Source organism: Vipera berus, assembly GCF_964194415.1.
Source record: "Vipera berus genome assembly, chromosome: 3".
NCBI classification, from domain to species: domain Eukaryota; kingdom Metazoa; phylum Chordata; class Lepidosauria; order Squamata; family Viperidae; genus Vipera; species Vipera berus.
Genome location: NC_138204.1, coordinates 176,846,630 through 176,866,468, shown reverse-complemented (window position 1 = coordinate 176,866,468; position 19,839 = coordinate 176,846,630). Strand labels below are relative to the sequence as shown.

The following is a 19,839-nucleotide window of genomic DNA, read 5'->3' as shown; positions in this document are numbered from 1 at the left end:
TGCTGGAATTGGGAATGTCTAGTCTAATGAAGAGAATGATGAGGGGTGACATGATAGCAGTGTTCCAACATCTCAGGGGTTGTCACAAAGAAGAGGGAGTCAAGCTATTCTCCAAAGCACCTGAAAGCAGGATAAGAAACAACAGATGGAAAGAGAGAAGCAACCTAGAACTAAGGAAAAATTTCCTGACAGTTAGAACAATTACTCAGTGGAACAACCTCCCTCCAGAAGCTGTGAATGCTCCAACACTGGAAGTTTTTAAGAAGAGACTGGACAGCCATTTGTCTGAAATGGTATAGGGTTTCCTGCCTGAGCAGGGGGTTGGACTAGATGACCTCCAAGATCCCTTCCAACTTGATGATGATGATGATTTTAACTCATTTCATATTTGGGGAGAAATTTTGTTCAAAAAAAACCTGCAGAAAAATGTTTGTGTGTGTGTGTTTGCAGACACACACACACACACACACACACACACACAGTATCTGATATTGTATGTATTTTTTCTACAATTTTTGACCGCAACTTTCCCTAATATGATATGTCTCCTGGCTCTCTTTTTCTTTAATATATTAATGATGGTTAATTGTCCCTAATGTAAGCATTATTAATATATTTTAATGGGAAAAGTACAGTGATTCAAATAGAGCTTTCTGCAAACAACATAGGAAACATATTGTGAAAGAAATTTTTTACATGCTCAATAACCAATTTTTTCTTATGTTTGAAAATATTTCCTACATGTTTCATAAAGTTGTAATTATCAGTATTTGACTGACTGGCATTTTAAAAAGTAGAACATTTAAACTAAACCCCATTCTTCTCTATTTTCTTCTGAACTGAATGAAATGAACAATTTACATAAATATTGTCCAGCACTTTGAGAAAAATATTAGACCTAAGCCATACCACACAATGGTAAAATTCTTTAAAACTGGTGGCCTTCCAATATGTTGGATTATGGGTCCTCTAATTCCCAGCCAATAAAGGCTTTGACTGTTCTGCCTGGGAAATATGGGATTTGTAGAATTTAAGAAACAAGTTGAAAAATGCTACTGCATTTAAATTGCAGGCCTATAGAGGCCAAAGAAAGTTGGAAAAATCAATATATATTCTGCATTTCAAGGCAATAGGTAATGTTGCCACATTGTTCATGCCTGCAGTACTTTTGCAGTAAATAAATACTATTCTAAAAATTCACCATTAAAACTAATTCTAGATATATAAAACAATGGAATTTGCTATTTTCTGAAAACTGAATGATCACTACCCTACATTAATCATTCTTCAGGGAATCAAACTCTAAATCAGCCATGACAAATACAACGAAAAACACATAGATGTATATACACAAAACCTTAATAGATGGTTGGGGGGACTAGAGTGGTTATAACATCAAAATGAGTAAGTGAAAACTAATTCCAGTAAAAGCCTTTCTGATTAGTAGATTTATATCATTTGGCTGAAATTATGTGAACATTTTAACCAGTTATTTTCGGGGGATGGAAGGAAATGCTCAGCCATTACCAATTTATAACATTTGAAAGATTTGTGCTCCTTTGGGCACTTTGTTGTGGTAAGGTAGGCAACATTGCTGACTTACAAATACAAAGTGGGACAATTTCAGAGCAATAATTGGTAGAATATCTGGCTTTCTTCCTGTTCCACTCAACACCACATATTGGTGGTGATACCTAACCTTAACTCTTTCCTGGGATGGGCAGTTACAGTATATTGTTTGCTTGTTTGTGTTTCAACCCCAACCCAGCCCCCAAAAACAAAAAAAAATGTAATTATACTTTCTTAACAACAACCCATTATTTAGAAGTATGCACATCTTATATGTTATTGTGATCTAATAAGAGCAAGCTTTCTTACTCTGCTGACTGAACGTTTAATCTTTTGGAGAAGGGGATTTTACTGAAGTCTTCTTGCCTCCTGGAAAGTAAGTATCCTTATCCCTTCCCTCTCCTGGGTTTCAGCTTTCAGCTTTTATTTAATAATTTAATTTAATTTAATAATTAAATTTGTATACCGCCCTTCTCCCGAAGGACTCAGGGCGGTGAACAGGGCAATACATAATAAAAAACAGAATACAAAAATTAAAAAGTGATTAAATAACTATGCCCGTAGTAATTAATACATATTAAAAATTAAAACTAATTATAAAAACCCAAGCCCATCCCGTCAGACCAGGCCAGCTTGTTCAAAAAAGAAGGTTTTGAGATCACGCCGGAAGGAGCGAAGGTCGGGGGCCATCCGGAGCTCGACCGGTAAGCGGTTCCATAGGTCTGGCGCGCCCACAGAGAACGCTCTCCCCCTGGGGGCCACCAATCGGCATTCTTTGATCGGAGGCACCCTGAGGAGGCCCTCTCTGTGGGAGCGCACTGGACGGAGGGAAGTTGACGCCGGCCGCAGGTGTTGCCGTAGGTAATCCGGACCCATGCCATGAAGGGCTTTGTAAGTCATCACTAACACCTTGAACCTCACCCGGAAAGCAACCGGTAGCCAATGCAGCTCGCGGAACAAAGGTGTAACATGGGAGTATCGGGAAACCCCCAAGACAACTCGCGCGGCTGCATTCTGCACCAGTTGAAGTCTCCGGGTGGACCTCAAGGGAAGCCCCATGTAGAGAGCATTACAGTAGTCTAGACGAGAAGTCACGAGCGCATGAGTGACTGTACGCAAGGCATCCCAGTCTAGATAGGGCCACAACTGGCGCACCAGGCGAACCTGGGCAAAGGCCCCCCTAGTCACAGCTCCAATATGCTCTTCCAAAGAGAGCTGCAAATCTAGAAGGACCCCCAAGTTGCGAGCCCTATCTACGGGGGGTAATAGCTCACCCCCCCATGGCCAGAGATGGAATAATCGGAATTTCCCGGGATGCCGGCACGAACAGCCACTCAGTCTTGTCAGGGTTGAGTCAAAGCCTGTTCCTCCCCATCCATATTTCCCTATGATTTCTGCCCACATTAATAAAGATTTAAGTTGCAGGAATCTGACTGCCCTCTAAGTCAGGGGTAGGCAACCTTGGCTCTTTTATGACTCATGGACTTCAACTCCCAGAATTCCTGAGCCAGCCATGCTGGCTCAGGAATTCTGGGAGTTGAAGTCGATGAATCATAAAAGAGCCAAGGTTGCCTACCCCTGCTCTAAGTGGTTGTATCTATGCTTTTCATAAAAAGAAAATATCAGAGAAAGAATAAAGTAGCAGATTGTTCTACCGATGTCAAACAAACTAAGAGACAAATGCTTGCAACTATTTTGTCAGGTAACTTTTTCATTCCATCTTTCCATCATTTTTTTTTGTCCATGGGAGACTTGCACCCCATGGGAGTCATCAGTTTTTTAGGAGATATGATTTGCCCTCCCCCCTTCTCTCTGTGTCTAGTCTCTCTCTCTCAGCAGAAGGAGAAATTAGCATGGAAGACACATCCAAACCAGACTTCAGCAGTCCACACGAGAACCCTACTCCTACACACATCATTGTGAGCAGCATCTTCAACATTCATACAACAAGATTAATGTAGGGAGAACAAGGGAGACAGACACCTCTTTAACAGCAGAACAACTAAAATAACCTCAAGCTGCGTCCATAATAACCTGGGAATGAGACAGAAGTGATGTCAGGAAGAGAAATAGTATTCCTTGGAAATGATTATCACTGCACATTCATATTTGTTAAGAAGCTTATTATGACTAGTTCTTTCTGTGTAGGAATATTTAGCTTTATTTGTTTCCTATCATTGGCTTAAATTTGCATAATCTTTATATAGGGAATTCCAAACATACCTTTAAGTATTCTAAATAATACTTATCCTACCTTCCCACCCCCATACCCAAAATATTGTTTTGCTGTTCATTATTTTCTCTGATCCCTGGAACAGATGTTCCTGTAATTTACATTTAAGCTGAACTTAAGATAAAGGGCAAAGAATATATTTATTAATTAAGCAATGCAATCTGAAAGAAAAAATCCATGCATTTTAATTACCTGGAAAAAAAAACTAAAATTACTCAACTGTGTTATTTATGAATGGTGGCATTCCAAGGTTCCAAAGAATTTTTTTCCTAGCCTCATTAATATGTAAAAAATAAAACCCTTTTGACATGAAAAACAAATGCTCGATAGCCCTGGCATAGGGACAATTAGAACTGACCATTTCCAGCTCATCATAAGATTGTACTATAAATTTGCACCCAACACATTACTAAGAAAGAAACCACTACCTTAATTTGCACATGGTCTTATATATTCACACATACAAGAAAGGATAGCTTTCTAACTTCTGTCTCAGGGTTCAATCCTTTCCTCTATTGTGCCCAATTCAACCAAAATGAGACAGAACAGCTATTGATTCAGAGGAAAACTGATTCCAGAGGATGATGGGTTCTCTGGCTCTTGATGGTATTTTGCCTCTCTAGAAAGAGCAGGCTTGCTTCTGGGGATCCTGTTAGAATTATGGCTTCTCCTAGAAAAACAGGAGGGTTTTGTATAGCTTTGCCCATGCACCAGCTGCAGTATTATTGCCTTACTTGGAAGAGGATGCACTGAAGATGGTCCCTCGTTTGCTCAATATCCCTTGATTAAATTACTGTAAATTATTCTTTATGGGTAGTTCTTGAAGTCCACCTGGAACATTCAGCTATTTCAGAATGCAGCAATATGTTTGCTTAGTGATCAGTCATGTTGAAGTATCATTTTGCTGCATTAGTAAGTGCAATTCAAAGTCCTGATCACTATATAGCTCTACATGACATGGGGTCTCTATATCTTAAGGAATGCCCCTCACCGATATTTTCTGCTTTGTCTTACTGTTACATATAAGGGCCATCTGCTGAAGATGCCTTTATATTAGAAATTATGGAGAAGTGGGGCCAATGGCAGGCATTTTCTGAAGCAGTTCCCCTCCTCTGGATAGTTTGCCTACGATCCTTACCCATATGGCCTTCCAGAAGCAAATAAAAACAGGAGTCTTCCAGAGAACCTTTGGAGATACTACTTTTATGTTTTAATTTTTTGCTTTGTATTTGAGTTATTTTAGTCATTTTTTTCATTTTTATGATTTATACTCACATGTAAACCCTGTCTAGTCATAAACTCCAACTGGTTTAATGCAGTAAGATAAATCTTATAAATAAAAACACATAGACCAATGTAAAAAGAAACCAAGAATATTTGAGGAGCATTGGGCACTCTATCCATGACCTAAATGAAGACTCTCAGAGGTCTGTCAGTTTTAGGAATATCATTATGATTCATCTAGTACTATTTGAGTTTGACAGGTAATCTTTTGAAAATAGAATGTTTCAAATGAAATACATTTTGTGATAGTATGAAATTTTGTATTAATGTTAAACATTTTAAAAAACATATTCAGCCATTATTAACGGCAGGATCAGGTTAATGCTTTGAAAATCAAACACCCATTTCAATATGTTATGATGTATATGACTGACTGACTTAAATTGTTTGTTTGATTGAATGAATGAATGAATGAATGAATGAATTTTACCTGAAGGAGGAAAATTTGGTTCTCTTCCAGATAATAAATTCTGGGTTCCTGCAAACTGCTGCTTAGATTCTTCCTGCTGGGCAAGAGTTGCAGATGTTCCCTTTGGCTTTTTTCTGCCAACTAAAATTTAATGGAAATATTTTTACAAAAAATGGCAACTTTTTCAAAGGCAGTTAAAAGCAGTTCTTATTTCTGTATAAATTTTCCATAAATTCAAAAGGGAAACTGGCTTTACAGTTTTCCAATATATACTGTAACAGATTATATACATTTCTTTTCTTATGAATTGCATGCAAGAGTTTGATGTTCTTATGCAGGAATGCTAGACTGGTGACAAATAGCCTAGCCGTGGCAAGAGTTGAAAAGTTTGGCCACGTAAAGCCCCTTGCTGGCAAAATCAGAGAAATCAGTGGTGACAGAGTTATCAATGGAATGACGATAGAACCTGGTTGTCTTTCCCAGTTAAAATGGAGCTTCTGTGCAGTGGAGGAAGAAGATAGTGGTCTTTCAAAAAAAGCTGAAAATGATGTTTATAAGGACCGTGCAATGTGATATCAACATTGTTAATAATTGGGATGTTCATTTATATAATTACCTTAAACATACTTTTACCAGTAGTTTTTGTATTTTAAAAAAGAAATTTCAAGCCATGTATTTTTAAAGCAAATAATTATTTTAACTTGTACATACATTTGACAACTTGTGGGTAAAACAAAATGTTGCTTTGTCCAGTATCAACAAATGGCTTGGTCTCACCATTAGGTAGAAGACCAACGTATATTCCTCTGTTTCGTGACGATTCAAGACTTACAGACCCAGTTTCTAAATTTTTTTGTACTTTGAAATGACAGTCCACATCTCCTATGCCCTAAAAAAAATGTAGTAAATCAACGTGAATAGGACTAGAATAATTATCCTTAGGTATAATTTTATGCTTCACCATCTCAACTATTGGCCCTTTTCTGGTCTCAGAAACTTAGCATGGTTGGACCTAGTTAGGATATAGATGTGAAATTTCTAAATACTGGATTTTTTGTTTTTAAAAAAATCTTGATAAAGACAATGGCAATCAACTTTTCTTGCCAAGTAAACTACATGAACAGTCCACAATGCTTTCAGGAGTCATGTTTTATTCACAAGACACCTTATGCTCACAGGACACAGCCTCTCTTCCATCACCAGCTGCTAGTGATCCCTGGCAGTTGCCTGTACAAAATGGGCAAGGCCGGATTTTGCTAAATTGGGTTTGTCCTACCAGTTCAATGTATTTCCCAATGCATTCCAGTTGTCATGCAGCAGCTTTTCTATCATATGAGATCATTTAACTTTACCTGTTTGTGTTTTTTTTAACTAAAATGTTCAAATACTTGCTTTCTTTCAACCACATTTATGCATTTCCATATCAAAAGTATCTAGCTACCTGGCCATATGACTTTTTCATTATCTTCAATTGGGTAGCTAATTGGCAAATAGTCAGACTATACATACTCTATTTGCAAGGCTACTAGAGCAGAATTCTCTCTTTAAGAATATCTACCTTCTGAAATGTTATCCTGTCAAAGTAAAGGTTAGAATGAACGCATTTCCAGAATTAATACAATGGCGTTCCAGGTTATCCATCAATATATTGTAGAAGCAGACTGAAATCTTCTTCACTATCGGGATGCATTATATTTCTGTTTAATTCATGGAAGCACAGAGTTCCAAAAGACCATTTAGATAATTTATCCGTTGTTCAGTGCAATGATCCAAATTAAAATCCAAATTAGTATGTCTGACTATGGGCTGCCCATCTTCTACTTGAATAATTTCAATGATGGTAACTGGTTTCATTCTTAATCACCCCCACTTTTTTTTTTGTCCCTTTGAGTCAGTCTTGACTCCTGGTGACAATCTGGACAGGTCCCTGAAATTTTTCTGACATCTTCAGAAACAGTTTATCAGTGTCTTTTTCCCAGGGCTGAGAGAGTAACTGACCCAAGGTCACCCAACTGGCTTTGTGGTTAAGATAGGATTAGAACTCCTAGCCTCCTTGTTTCTAGGCCTTGAACCACTATACCAAATTGACTTTCATAGTATTTATGACATGTACTTACGACAATAGAGCATATTTCAAAACATTCAGATTTGAATTTTTTATACAGAAACCCAGGATTTTTTTTTCTGGAACAAACTCCACACAGTAAACATTATAACATTATTTATATTATTCCTATAAAGTCTCCTTTAAGTCAAGCTTAATTCCTGATCATAAAAACATCTATGGAGTTTCTAGTTTCATAGTTTAGTCTTCAGTTTTGATTATCTCCTATCCAGGTACTGTTTTTGTTTCTGAGCGCAGATCAGTTGCCTCCTGTTTTGATCTATTTGATAAGAACCAGCTTTAAAATGTATCTCTTTATTCAATAAATCCATCTATGCACTTGCTGAGAAAATGCAAACTTCTTACCGTTCCATTACATTGGCCATCCTTGATCCTCAGATACATTCTTGGGTGTTTTGCATTTTCAAACATACAAATCCCAGAGCTGATTTTATGAACTTTCCAGTAAGAGTCATCAGCCTGATTTCCTGCTCCGCTGCAGCTCCCATCAGATCTTAGGCAGAGAAACTGGCAGTAGCTTGTAGTGAGCAAAATTATGGCACTGTTCTGGAATATACCCTAGAAAGCAGCAAGCAGAACCATCTGCAAATAATATTGGGTTTCAGATTTCCCATTTTTCATCTTTTTACCTCCAATATAATCCCCCTTTGCCAAGCTGGTATTTTCCAGATGTTTCCAAACTAGTATGGCCCTTAAGGAGTGGATAGCATATTTGTTTTTACCTTGTGATTTGTTCAATAAGCCATGATTTAAACCAACTATGGCTAAGCAATCTATTATATCAGAACTGGCCATTTTTAGCTGCAATAATTTAATCTCATTTGATACAAAAATACAACAAACTAAGGAAACTGTGGAGCTACTGATAGTAAAGTTATTGCAGTCTTCAGCTCCATCTAGTGGGTAAAAGTTGCTTGTCTTTTGAAAGCTGTTCATTCGCTGTTTGCAACAGCCTATGTTCTTTTTCCTTTTCTCCTACCTTTACATGGACCACAAACTCCTTGGTTAGCCCTGCATAGCCTGTGTTATCATCGGCTACCATGCCTTGGAAATTGAAAGAAATCATTTGTCCTGGATTCTGGGACGATTCCAGAATGGTGCAATGATTAGGCTGAACATGAACTTGCAGTTCACAGTGGTTATCACCATAGTTCTAATAAAGATGGGATTAGAAAATGGGATTAGTCTACATTCATAGAAATTTTGAAAATGGATACAATTTTAGATCATAGCATTACAGTTTTGCATAACCGTGCAGCACAAACCTATCCTCTCCTATAGCAGTACAGATTTCTTTCTGTTGTGTTTAAGAAGATGAAACATATTATAAGATCTAAACCAGAAAATAGGATTAGTGGATTAGTTCTTCAGTATTTACTGTCATTACTGCAATTTTAAGGGTGATGCTTCTGTCTAAAAAGAATATTATTAACTGAATTATAACTTCAGCTACCACACTAGCATTAATATTACAATAATTCAGCATAAAGTGCATAAGTTTGGGCTGCCAATAAAACCTCCCAGAATTTCCTTCAACAATGGCACAACGTTTTTAGAACTCAACTCCCATTGCTGCTGTGTTTTCCCTCTCAGTATCATCAACATCTATTGATCAGTTCCTGATCGTTGCAAATTTTATTGTATCAGCCAAATGTGTCGTAGGTTTGTGGCAAGTCTGTGAAAGCATTTCTGCACAGCTACAATAGGAGTTTTGGTGGTAGTTTCCCACCCCCACCCCCCAAAAAAGAAGAGTTGATCAGTAAATGGTATGATAGCAAAACCAAAGAATATCATATAATACGAAGGAAAGTCTTGGAGTGGCTAACTGCATGCTTTCGTAGGGGATATTTTTTTATGACTTTTCTCATAGTTCTGATCAACTTTCTTGAGCACAAACATAATGGGGGGAAAAGAAGGCATGGGTGAAAAGGTTACCATCCCTGTGACTGAGCCACGAGCGAAAGCAAGTCCAAGGTGGGGGTTTGCATGGCTTCTAAGAACACAGAGGCTTCCTTTCTTTACTGCCACTTCAAAAAGACCTAATTAGTTCAGGACAACAACAAAAACAGAACCTAATCAGATCTTCATAATAATGTAACATCAAGTTGCTTTAACACCCCCTCCCAAAAATTGCATGAAATTTCCCTCTGTGAAAATACTGTATGCTGTATTTCTTTTTTCTTCCTGTTGATATTTATTTACTCAGTTCAATTTCTGTATTTGCCCATTTCAGCCAACTGACTCTGGGCAGATTACAGCTCTAAAACTAAAAAACCCTGCTAAGATAATTTAAAACAATGTAAACAGTTAAAACATAAAAAAAGATATATAGCATCAACTGATATTTATTTATTATTACGGTAGTTTTTATAAATAAATCATCTATAAAATATAAGGCCACTAGGTGTGTGAATTTGAGTTTCTTATTTTAAAGTTGGGAACCTTTGGAATTTTTATCCTGAAATAATAATCTTTTTTATTATTTTGATGGTGCAGTAGTAATGAGGAATTATGCATGGGATGATACATGGGAAGAACATTATATTTCCTTTCCCTAGCATGTTGACCTCTGTGGAGAAATCAGCTTGTATCTCACCTCTATAAGAAAATGTGTAATTTTCATACATTCACTGTAGCCATGGATTGGTAAGTGAAGTGTTTTTGGTTTAATAGAAAAGTTATTGTGGATTTAATCACCCTGTTCATATCACAGAGGATCAGCGGATCTATTGCAGCCTTCACTTAGGAGAAAAAATATTTTAAAATGTGTCATCTTACAATTTGTATTACTAATTTATAGTGTTGTAATCTTGGGGTATACTGGAGCTTGCAAAATGGAAGCTAGGAGATATTCTTATGGAGTATGGATGGCTCACTTCAGATACACACTAGATGAAAGTAACATTACATTACTGTTCATTCAAATCGCAAAGTCCATTTACTAGAAACAAGCATCAAGATTCTTTGCTTTGCTACTCTACAGGAGATGATAATAAAAAACTGCCCTCCCTTAAGATTATTTCCATCCTGTGTATCCCTAAAGAATTCTCATTCTGTCACTAGATAGACAACATTTACCATATTTGTCTTTTTTGTCACCAATGGCATCCACCACTCCATCTTGTTTAAGACGTATAAATCCATGGGTCATCTTGTTGTAAAACTGAAGTATATTGCCTTTCTGAAATTTCCATTTCTCAGTTGCCCACTAGAAGTATTGTAAAACAAAGTAAAACAACTTGTCACTCCATAAAAGACACTTTATGAACCTTATTTTTTTTTCTTCTGTTCAGTCATGTCTGATTGGGGCAACTGAATGGAGTTGAGCATTTACTGGCCAGATGCCCTTCCAGATGCCTACGCAGAGTTCACAATAAACTATTACTCATTGCACCCAGAGAGCAAATATCTGCTGCTACCTAGGATCGAACTTACAGCCTTCTGATTGTCAGGTGAAAACTCCATGTCTAGGCACCACACCACTCATCTGAATCTATGAGATTGCCTGGACAATGTCCTGCAATTTTCTTGGCAAAATTTTTCAGAATGGCTTGTCTTGCCTCTTTCCTAGGGTTGAGACAAAGCCATTAGCCCATGGTCACTCAAATGACTTTGCGTCCAAGGCAGGACTAGAATTCACAGTTTTCTGGTTTGCAGCCTGATGCCTTAACCACTACACCAAACTGTGTCTCTTTGTCTTGTTAGGTTTGTGGCACTTCCAGATGCCAATGGCCTCATTACCCAAATTCTAGTAAGACTTTTCACAGTAACCTGAACATTCCTCACTATTGCTACCCTCACAATATTAATATTCTTCATAAGCACTTCACAGAGGAGTCTAAAGAATATTTTCCAGACAGTGTCTCACCTTCCATCCCATTCTTGACTTCATTGCATTTATTTTTATCAAAGCAATTTAATGGTCAAAAGCACAGAGAAATGGCCACTGAGTGGCATGATATTCTTATCTTCTCAAGCAGGAGATAGCCATTCAATTAAAAAAGTACATATAAAGGGTGGATGAGAGGGGAGAACAAAGATTACTGTAGATTTCAAATGAATTAATTTTCAACTTTTTTAAAAATAATAATCTTACCATGTTCTTTCTCTTGATTTCTAGTTCTTGTTCTGTACAAAAGCAAATATTGATACAAGTAAAATATAAGAAAAAGTAAATCACTCCTGTTAGAGGTCCCGACGGGACGGGGTCGGAGGAGGTGGCTGCTGGTTCTGGGAATGTGGGGGTGGGGCTTCAAATCCCCACGGCGATAGGGAAAGGCAGCAGGTGTTTGCGCGGAGGGCCATATCAACACCTGGGATCGCGCCCCCGCTATCTCCGAGCGGTGGCGCGCTCCGACCCTCCGGTTAGCACCCTCTTACCCGGGGATGAGGGTGATCAGGCCCCTGAGCTCAGGTTGGTCTATTTTAACGCTAGATCCGTAGTCAACAAAGCTCCCCTCATCCGTGACCTGATCGAGGAGGAATGTGCGGATCTAGCGTGCATCACGGAAACTTGGCTGGGCTCGGAGGGAGGGGTGCCTCTCACCGAGTTATGCCCGCTGGGTTTCCGGGTGCTGCACCAGCCGCGGGCTCAGGGCAGGGGTGGTGGAGTGGCAGTGGTTATTCGGGAGACTTTGTGTCCCCGGGAGGCCACCATTGTCCAGATGGCCGGGAGTGAATCCCTCCTCTTGAGATGTGGTCCTCGGGTTCAGTTGGGCTTGTTGCTTACATACCTGGCGCCCAGCTGTGTGGCAACAGCCCTGCCTGAGCTGCTCGACGCCCTCTCAGGGTTGGCAGTGGAGTTCCCCAGGCTTATAGTCCTGGGTGACTTCAACCTGCCGTCACTGGGAGGGTCGTCGGAGTTGGCTCGGGAGTTCATGGCTTCCATGACAGCCTTGGGCCTGACCCAGGTTATTGAGGGCCCGACCCATGAGGGGGATCATACTCTCGACCTGGTGTTCCTGTCTGGACAGTGGTTGGACGATCTGGGAGGGGGTTCCCCGTCCATCACCCCTCTGTCATGGTCAGATCACCACCTCCTGAGGCTGGTTTTCCGTCATGCCACCCCCCGCCGCTGGGCGGCGGAACCGTCCAGGTGGTTCCGCCCCAGGCGCCTAATGGACCCGGATCGGTTCCAGAGGGCGCTTGGGCCTATACCTATCACCCTTACCCACAGCCCAGTCGATGCTCTGGTGGAGGCCTGGGAAACGGCTGCCACCAGGGCACTTGACTGCGTTGTACCCATGCGACCTCTGACCCGGCGAAGATCCCGTTGGGCCCCATGGTTCTCTGTGGAGCTCCGGGAGATGAAGCGTCGGAGACGAGGTCTAGAGAGCGGTTGGAGATCCAGCCGATCCGAATCCGACCGATTGCAGTTAAGAACCTTTATAAGGTCTTATCTTGCGGCGATAAGGACGGCGAAGTCTAACTACTTTGCCGCCCTTATCGCGTCCGCAGATAATCGCCCGGCCGCCCTGTTTAGGGTGACTCGCTCCCTCCTTAACCAGGAGGTGAGAGAGGATCCCTTGCAGGGACGAGCCGACGAGTTTAGTCATCATCTGGCGGACAAAATCGCTCGGATCCGGACCGGTCTGGACTCTGACTGGGCAGAGTCTGACGTGGAGGAATCAGGCGGTCTTGAGCATGTTATCTGGACTGAGTTCGACCCTGTTTCCCCTGATGATGTGGACAGGATCATGGGGAGACTGAGCACCACCACCTGTTTGTTGGATCCGGGCCCCTCCTGGCTAGCTTATGCGGCTCGGGAGGGAACACGAGGCTGGTTCCATGCAGTAATAACTGCTTCTTTGAAGGAGGGTGTCTTCCCTGCCGCCTTGAAGGAGGCGGTGGTGAGGCCCCTTCTCAAGAAGCCTGCTTTGGACCCGGCTGTTTTAAACAACTATCGTCCAGTCTCCAACCTTCGCTTTCTGGCGAAGGTTGTTGAGAGTGTGGTGGCGCATCAGCTCCCTCTGTTCCTGGAGGAAACTGATTATCTGGACCCGTACCAATCGGGCTTCAGGCCCGGACACAGCACGGAGACGGCATTGGTCGCGCTGGTGAATGATCTCTGGAGGGCTAGGGACAGGGGTTGCTCCTCTGTCCTGGTCCTATTAGATCTCTCAGCGGCATTCGATACCATCGACCATGGTATCCTGCTGCGGCGACTCAGGGGGTTGGGAGTGGGAGGCACCGTTCTACGGTGGTTCTCCTCCTACCTCCAGGGCCGCTCGCAGTCGGTGTTGACAGGGCAGAGATCCGCCCCGAGGTCTCTCATTTGTGGAGTTCCTCAGGGGTCGGTCCTCTCGCCTCTCCTGTTCAACATCTATATGAAGCCGCTGGGCGAGATCATTCGTGGTTTCGGGGTGGGGTATCACCAGTACGCTGATGATACCCAACTTTTTCTTTCCACCCCGAACCAACCCAGCGATGCCCTCTCCGTGATGTCCCGGTGCCTGGAGGCGGTTCAGGTCTGGATGGGGAGAAACAGGCTTCGTCTCAATCCCGCCAAGACTGAGTGGCTGTGCATATCGGCATCTCGGGTTAACCAACTTATTCCACCTCTAACGATGGGGGGTGAGGTGTTACCCCCCGTTGATAGGGCTCGCAACCTGGGCGTCCTCCTGGACTCACGGCTCAATTTTGAAGACCACATAGGAGCCGTGACCAGGGGGGCTTTTGCACAGGTTCGCCTGGTGCGCCAGTTGCGTCCCTATCTGGACCGAGACGCCCTACGCACAGTTACTCATGCGCTTGTTACCTCCCGTCTGGACTACTGTAACGCTCTCTACATGGGGCTGCCCTTGAAGACCACTCGGAGGCTTCAACTGGTGCAGAATGCGGCCGCGCGAGTTGTAATGGGGGTCTCCCGATACTCCCATGTAACACCTCTACTCCGCGAGCTGCATTGGCTTCCGGTTGCCCTCCGGGTGAAATTCAAGGTGCTGGTTATTACCTATAAAGCCCTACATGGCCTGGGTCCGGGCTATTTGAGGGAACACCTGCTGCCGGCATCAAACGCCCTTCGCCCAGTGCGCTCCCACAGGGAGGGTCTGCTCAGGGTGCCGCCGGTGAGAGATTGCCGGCGGGTGACACCCAGGGATAGGGCCTTCTCAGTGGGAGCGCCTGCCCTCTGGAACCAGCTGCCGGTGGAGCTGAGGACTGCCCCCGACCTCCGATCATTCCGCCGGGGCCTGAAGACCTGGCTCTTTGAGCTCTCGGGCCCAGGCTGAGGAGAAATTTTAATTGGGGTTTTAAGTATACAGGGTCAATTTAATATTTTTTAATTTGGTTTTTTAACTTTTGTATGGTGGATTTTTTAATTTCCTGTAAACCGCCCTGAGTCCTCAGGGAATAGGGCGGTATATAAATGTAACTAAATAAATAAATTAGAATCAAAATTGCCTGCCAATGCATTTGTCCAATAAAATTCTAATGAAATTCATAAATAATATAGTGTAAAAGTGGCCTTCCATGAATAGAGACTAACTCCATTAGCGGGTGGGCATCATGACCACAGAGGCCCTCAGTATTTATGAAAAAAATAAAGTTTATATCTAGTGTTTTGAATGGTTTTCAACAGTAGAGGATTCTGCAACAAGAACAGCCACAATTTTGCCAGATTGAAAGCTCTCATTTTCCCCAAAGACTTAAATCCCAGGCTCTGAAGTTACTTTTCCCTCATTGAAACTTAAGAGTGGTTTCAAAACATCAAAATAATGCTAAGTTGCGGCTTGTCACAACTCTCCCTTTCTTGTCTCTGTAGCCTTTGTGAACTTGGTTGTTTGCTACTTGAGTTCTGCCTTTACTTAGTATAAGACTGGAAGCCTAGACAGATTTATTTAAAAGTAGACATTCTTGTGAAGTAAATATTTAGAATTATTCAGCTTCTGAACTCTATGCTAATCCTTCTGTTTCAAAGAAATATCCAGTGATATTATTCATATCATACAGTGCACCAGACTTTAGGAAATCCAGAGTCTATGTTATCTAGATGCTACAAAAATAATAATATAATAATATCATATCATACACATATAATTTTTCAGTCTTTTTCAGAGAATGCCCTTCCCCAAGGATGTTGGCTTATACTTACTCCTTGCAATGGTGTAATTATCAATGACATAAAGTTCTCTGACAATTTTGCCATCATCTTCTCCTTGATCTAGCCATCTTTGGAGGAGAAATATATTATGTAATAAGAATATATCTTGGCATGCTACTATTTAAAACAAAAATATTAATATTTTACGAATTAAAAACTATATGCCAGAAATCAGGATTGCACTTTGGGCCACTTCTTGACTCTACCTGTATAGGAAAACATGGCTATCTGACTGGATAAAGATCATGCCAGGAATGATGAAAATTTTGAATGGAAAATCCATTACAGCAGGGGTGTCAAACTCAATTTCATTGAGGGCCGCATCAGCATTGCGGTTGCCCTCAGGGGGCCGGGTGGGTATGGTCTGGGTGGGCGTGGCTAGAGTGCATATGGCCTACTAGGTGGGCATGGCCAGCTCTACATCGCTCGCATCAAGGGTGCCTATGGGGGCCTGGGCAGGAGTGGGACAGATCTGAGGGTCTCTGGCAGAAGGAGGGTCTCTGGGCCAGGGCCAAGGCAGTGGGGGCCGTTCCCTCACTGTTTCCAGGATGGCTTCGCGGGCCACATGAAACCACTTTGTGGGCCATATCTGGCCCTCGGGCCTTGTGTTTGACATGTCTGCATTACAGTAATGACTATTTCAGAAAGAAGAACTGAAGACATACAAGCATGCCTACAGAGGTACAAACAAATCATTTTCTATACCATTATCTATATCTCTGTCTGTCTGTCTGTCTGTCTGTCTGTCTGTCTGTCTGTCTATCTATCTATCTATCTATCTATCTATCTATCTATCTATCTATCTATCTATCTATCTATCTATCTATCTATGGCTGTGTAGAAACTTTCTTACAGCCATTGATGTTTTTAGTGTGGGGAAAGGAGAAGATAGTCTATTCTAGAAAACCACTAGCAGGAATAGATTGAATATATAATTGTGAATATATAATTGATATGAACAAAACATTCCTACAATTACATTGCATTTCAAGAACTTATTCCCTGTAACTTTTTACTGAACATGACATTGCAATATAAGCTGTTCAATTTTATGGCATTAAAATGACATAAAGTGACATATTCTTAGCAAGAATAAATATTTACTTATTTTCATACTTAACTACGGTTCATGTACACTTTAAAGCATATATACATACATAATGCATAAAAATAAAACTCGGGTACAAATCGATGTGGCTGAGCTGCATGATCTAAAATTAGATAAAGTACCTTAAATAAGATATAATTTGGGAACATTCTTCCTTGAATAGCCACAATATAATTCATTTAAAGCAGAAAGAAACAAAGATTATTTTATAGGACAACATATATTTTCACAAGGTTTTGCCACCGTGGGCACATGAAACATGAAGTATAATTAAGATCAAGTATAATTAAAATATAGAATTTCAAATACACAACAGATTTTCTGTATGTGCACATGAAAATGATGAGAAGTAAATTGACCCTGATTTTGCTACTTGAAAACAAATCAAGATTTCATTTTGATTCAGACAAAATATAAAGCTTGAAATTGTACAGTATATCACTTGGACTAGGTATATATTTATCTCAGGTATCAGAGGCAGTTTACAGTTCTGTACCAGTTGCTGAAAACATGAATTCATGTTTTCAATTTGTGGTCTTCCCTTAGGGCTAATATATCTGGGCTGTAAAATTCTACATAACCATTAATGCACAAAGAGAAAAATCTAAGTATGTCTGTCATCTAATGATCATCACGCTGTTTGTAGTCAGAATAACAGAATAACAGAGCTGGAAGGCACCTTGGAGAGACCTAGTCTACTATAATCTATAATCTGAAGCAGAGAATTCACAAAAGTGACACAATGACACATAAGACACAAAAGTGCTCTTATGTTCAGATTTCAATGAAGCCAAGAAAGTCTTTCCATTAACAGAATTATCTTTCTAGCAAAGAACAACCAGCCAAACTTTGTGGCAGAAGTTTAAGATACATTGCAAAAATGAAAAATATCTGAAATTCACTCAAGCGTTTTAAGGAAGAATTGGAAATGAGAATGCCACACAGAATTTAATTTGAACTGAGGATTTTTTTTTCTCATTATCAATCAGCTGTTTGAAAGTTCAGTTTGACAATTACTGCAGGGTTAAAAGATAGGTGAGGATAGTTTTTAAGGAATCTGAGGCTGAAGGGACTTTGTTCCTTAGTGTTTGCCTACACCTCACCTTTCCCAAACATCAAAGAGTTGGAAAAATCAACTCCTGGGCAGCTGGTCCTGGAAAGGTCCCTCAGTCAGAAGGACCTTCAGTTGTCAGCTCCTTAGTGCTTTGCTTCTCTCTTATCTTAGTCATTCCAATCAGATGAAAAGTTTACATTGTGAACTGGCTATTATAATTTTTAAAAATAATAAACTGAACAAACCTGTAACATAGGAAGATATAATCTGAGTTTGTGATAGGATCCTGGACTACAATTTTCTCCAGAAACCAACCATTTCCTAGGTGAGAATATAAATATTGCATTCTTAATAGTGAAATCAAGTCAGGTATGTATTAATATCACTGCAATCTCATGACAGCTCTGTGCTGACTCATTCTCAAGTGAAACCTACATACTTGATAAGTTAAAAGAGCAGCACACAAAATTAGCCAATTTTTGTATTGCATTTAAATAATGCATACAGTGCTGCAATGTTCAGTTGCTTCTTTATTTGTTTATTGTATTTCTTATCTCTAATTCAAGACAGCTGTGACACCAAAACCATTTGCAATATAAAGCACCTACCGTGTAGGATGATAAATGGAAATTGAGTTATGCAAATGTAGATTCTTTAGGGAAAGATCTAAAATCTTGTGTCAAGGACATATAACTTATAGTTGTGACTGGTCTGTTAGCAAAATCAGGATAGTCTGACAGAAGTAATCTGGGCCTTAGACTCACAGGTTATGTAATATCTCCTGCTAAAGCCAGTCCTTGAAGATAGTTCAGATGCTCAAAAAAGTATAGAATATTAAAGCTCATTTTCTAGTTATAAAAGATTGGAGCAATTTCATACAAATTTTTCTTGAAGGAGGTTCAGAAATAAATAGGTTTTGCTGGGAAATGGTAGATATTAACTTATACGGTCCTAGAATGGTTCGGACCTAGTACTATCTCTTATTTATCTCCAGAAATGTATCAGCCCACATTTTAAGATCTTGTGAAGCACTGAAAAGCACACTCAGCTATTTGGCTATATGTGAACCACACTACCTGTTCCAACACTTACCATCCATTTTTCTGAAGGAACATACAGCTTTCTAAATACTGTAGCTATGTTAATTATCTAAGATGCAATTTTATCCTTCCTTTGGTCCATGCTGATAGTACTGAATGCACAGCATTCTGCTGACTACAATTGTATAGTGGCATTTTACTTTTGGAAACCAATTTATTACTTGTATACAAGTATAATGTATAAAATAAAATAAGTAATAAATAAATAATGACTAATACTTAAGAATCAATGTTAAAGAAATTTAAGAATGGAGTCTGAAAAAAATCATTGACAAAATGTGCATAAAATGTGCATATAATGTGATACCTGTGGGGAAAAAAACATTTTTTTTCCACAGGTATCAGAAGAAGTGCTGGGGGAAGGTGCCCAGATCTCTCTTAATAATTTGCTTTTAATAAATGGGCTGCTGCTTTTTCTTCAGAAATGTTTATTCTTAAAGTCCCAATAGTTCTATGAAAAAAACCATATCAGATTCTATGTCATTGAAGTACATAAATATTTTAAAATTTCTGACCTGAGCCAAGTCCATTGTGTCCTATAACAATTTTACATAAATGTCCAAGGTGCACAGCTTCAAGTGAGAATGTATCAGTCTGCAATCAAGCAAATAATACACAATTAATTTTAAGAATTTGTGTTTTGTCTTTTCTCTTTCTCTTTCAAGTAACCCGCATATGTAAATGTGAAACATAAATCCTAAACAAGTTTCTATTTGTATTAAAAGAGAAATACTGGGAAAAATACTTTTAATCAATTACTGTTAAATACACAAGTTAAGAAACTCAGTAAGATGTTTTACTCCAATTAATTGAATTAAACAGTGATAAATCATTTTTAAAGCCACAAACACATACT

The 19,839-nt window shown here is 40.0% G+C and overlaps 1 protein-coding gene across 1 annotated transcript in view; it reads right to left on the bottom strand.

Annotated features, from left to right (window-relative positions):
- LOC308666703 (lipoxygenase homology domain-containing protein 1-like) overlaps window positions 1–19,839 on the bottom strand; it is a 226,928-nt gene that overhangs the window by 152,279 nt on the left and 54,810 nt on the right. The window contains exons 8-17 of the mRNA XM_081325599.1: window positions 19,499–19,577; window positions 18,129–18,204; window positions 15,713–15,789; window positions 11,717–11,748; window positions 10,699–10,828; window positions 9,556–9,659; window positions 8,600–8,773; window positions 7,966–8,178; window positions 6,207–6,384; window positions 5,517–5,636 (exon numbers count right to left, since the gene is read on the bottom strand). Of these exons, the coding sequence (XP_081181725.1) occupies window positions 5,517–5,636; window positions 6,207–6,384; window positions 7,966–8,178; window positions 8,600–8,773; window positions 9,556–9,659; window positions 10,699–10,828; window positions 11,717–11,748; window positions 15,713–15,789; window positions 18,129–18,204; window positions 19,499–19,577 (1,183 nt within the window). The remainder of the gene's footprint in view (window positions 1–5,516; window positions 5,637–6,206; window positions 6,385–7,965; window positions 8,179–8,599; window positions 8,774–9,555; window positions 9,660–10,698; window positions 10,829–11,716; window positions 11,749–15,712; window positions 15,790–18,128; window positions 18,205–19,498; window positions 19,578–19,839) is intronic.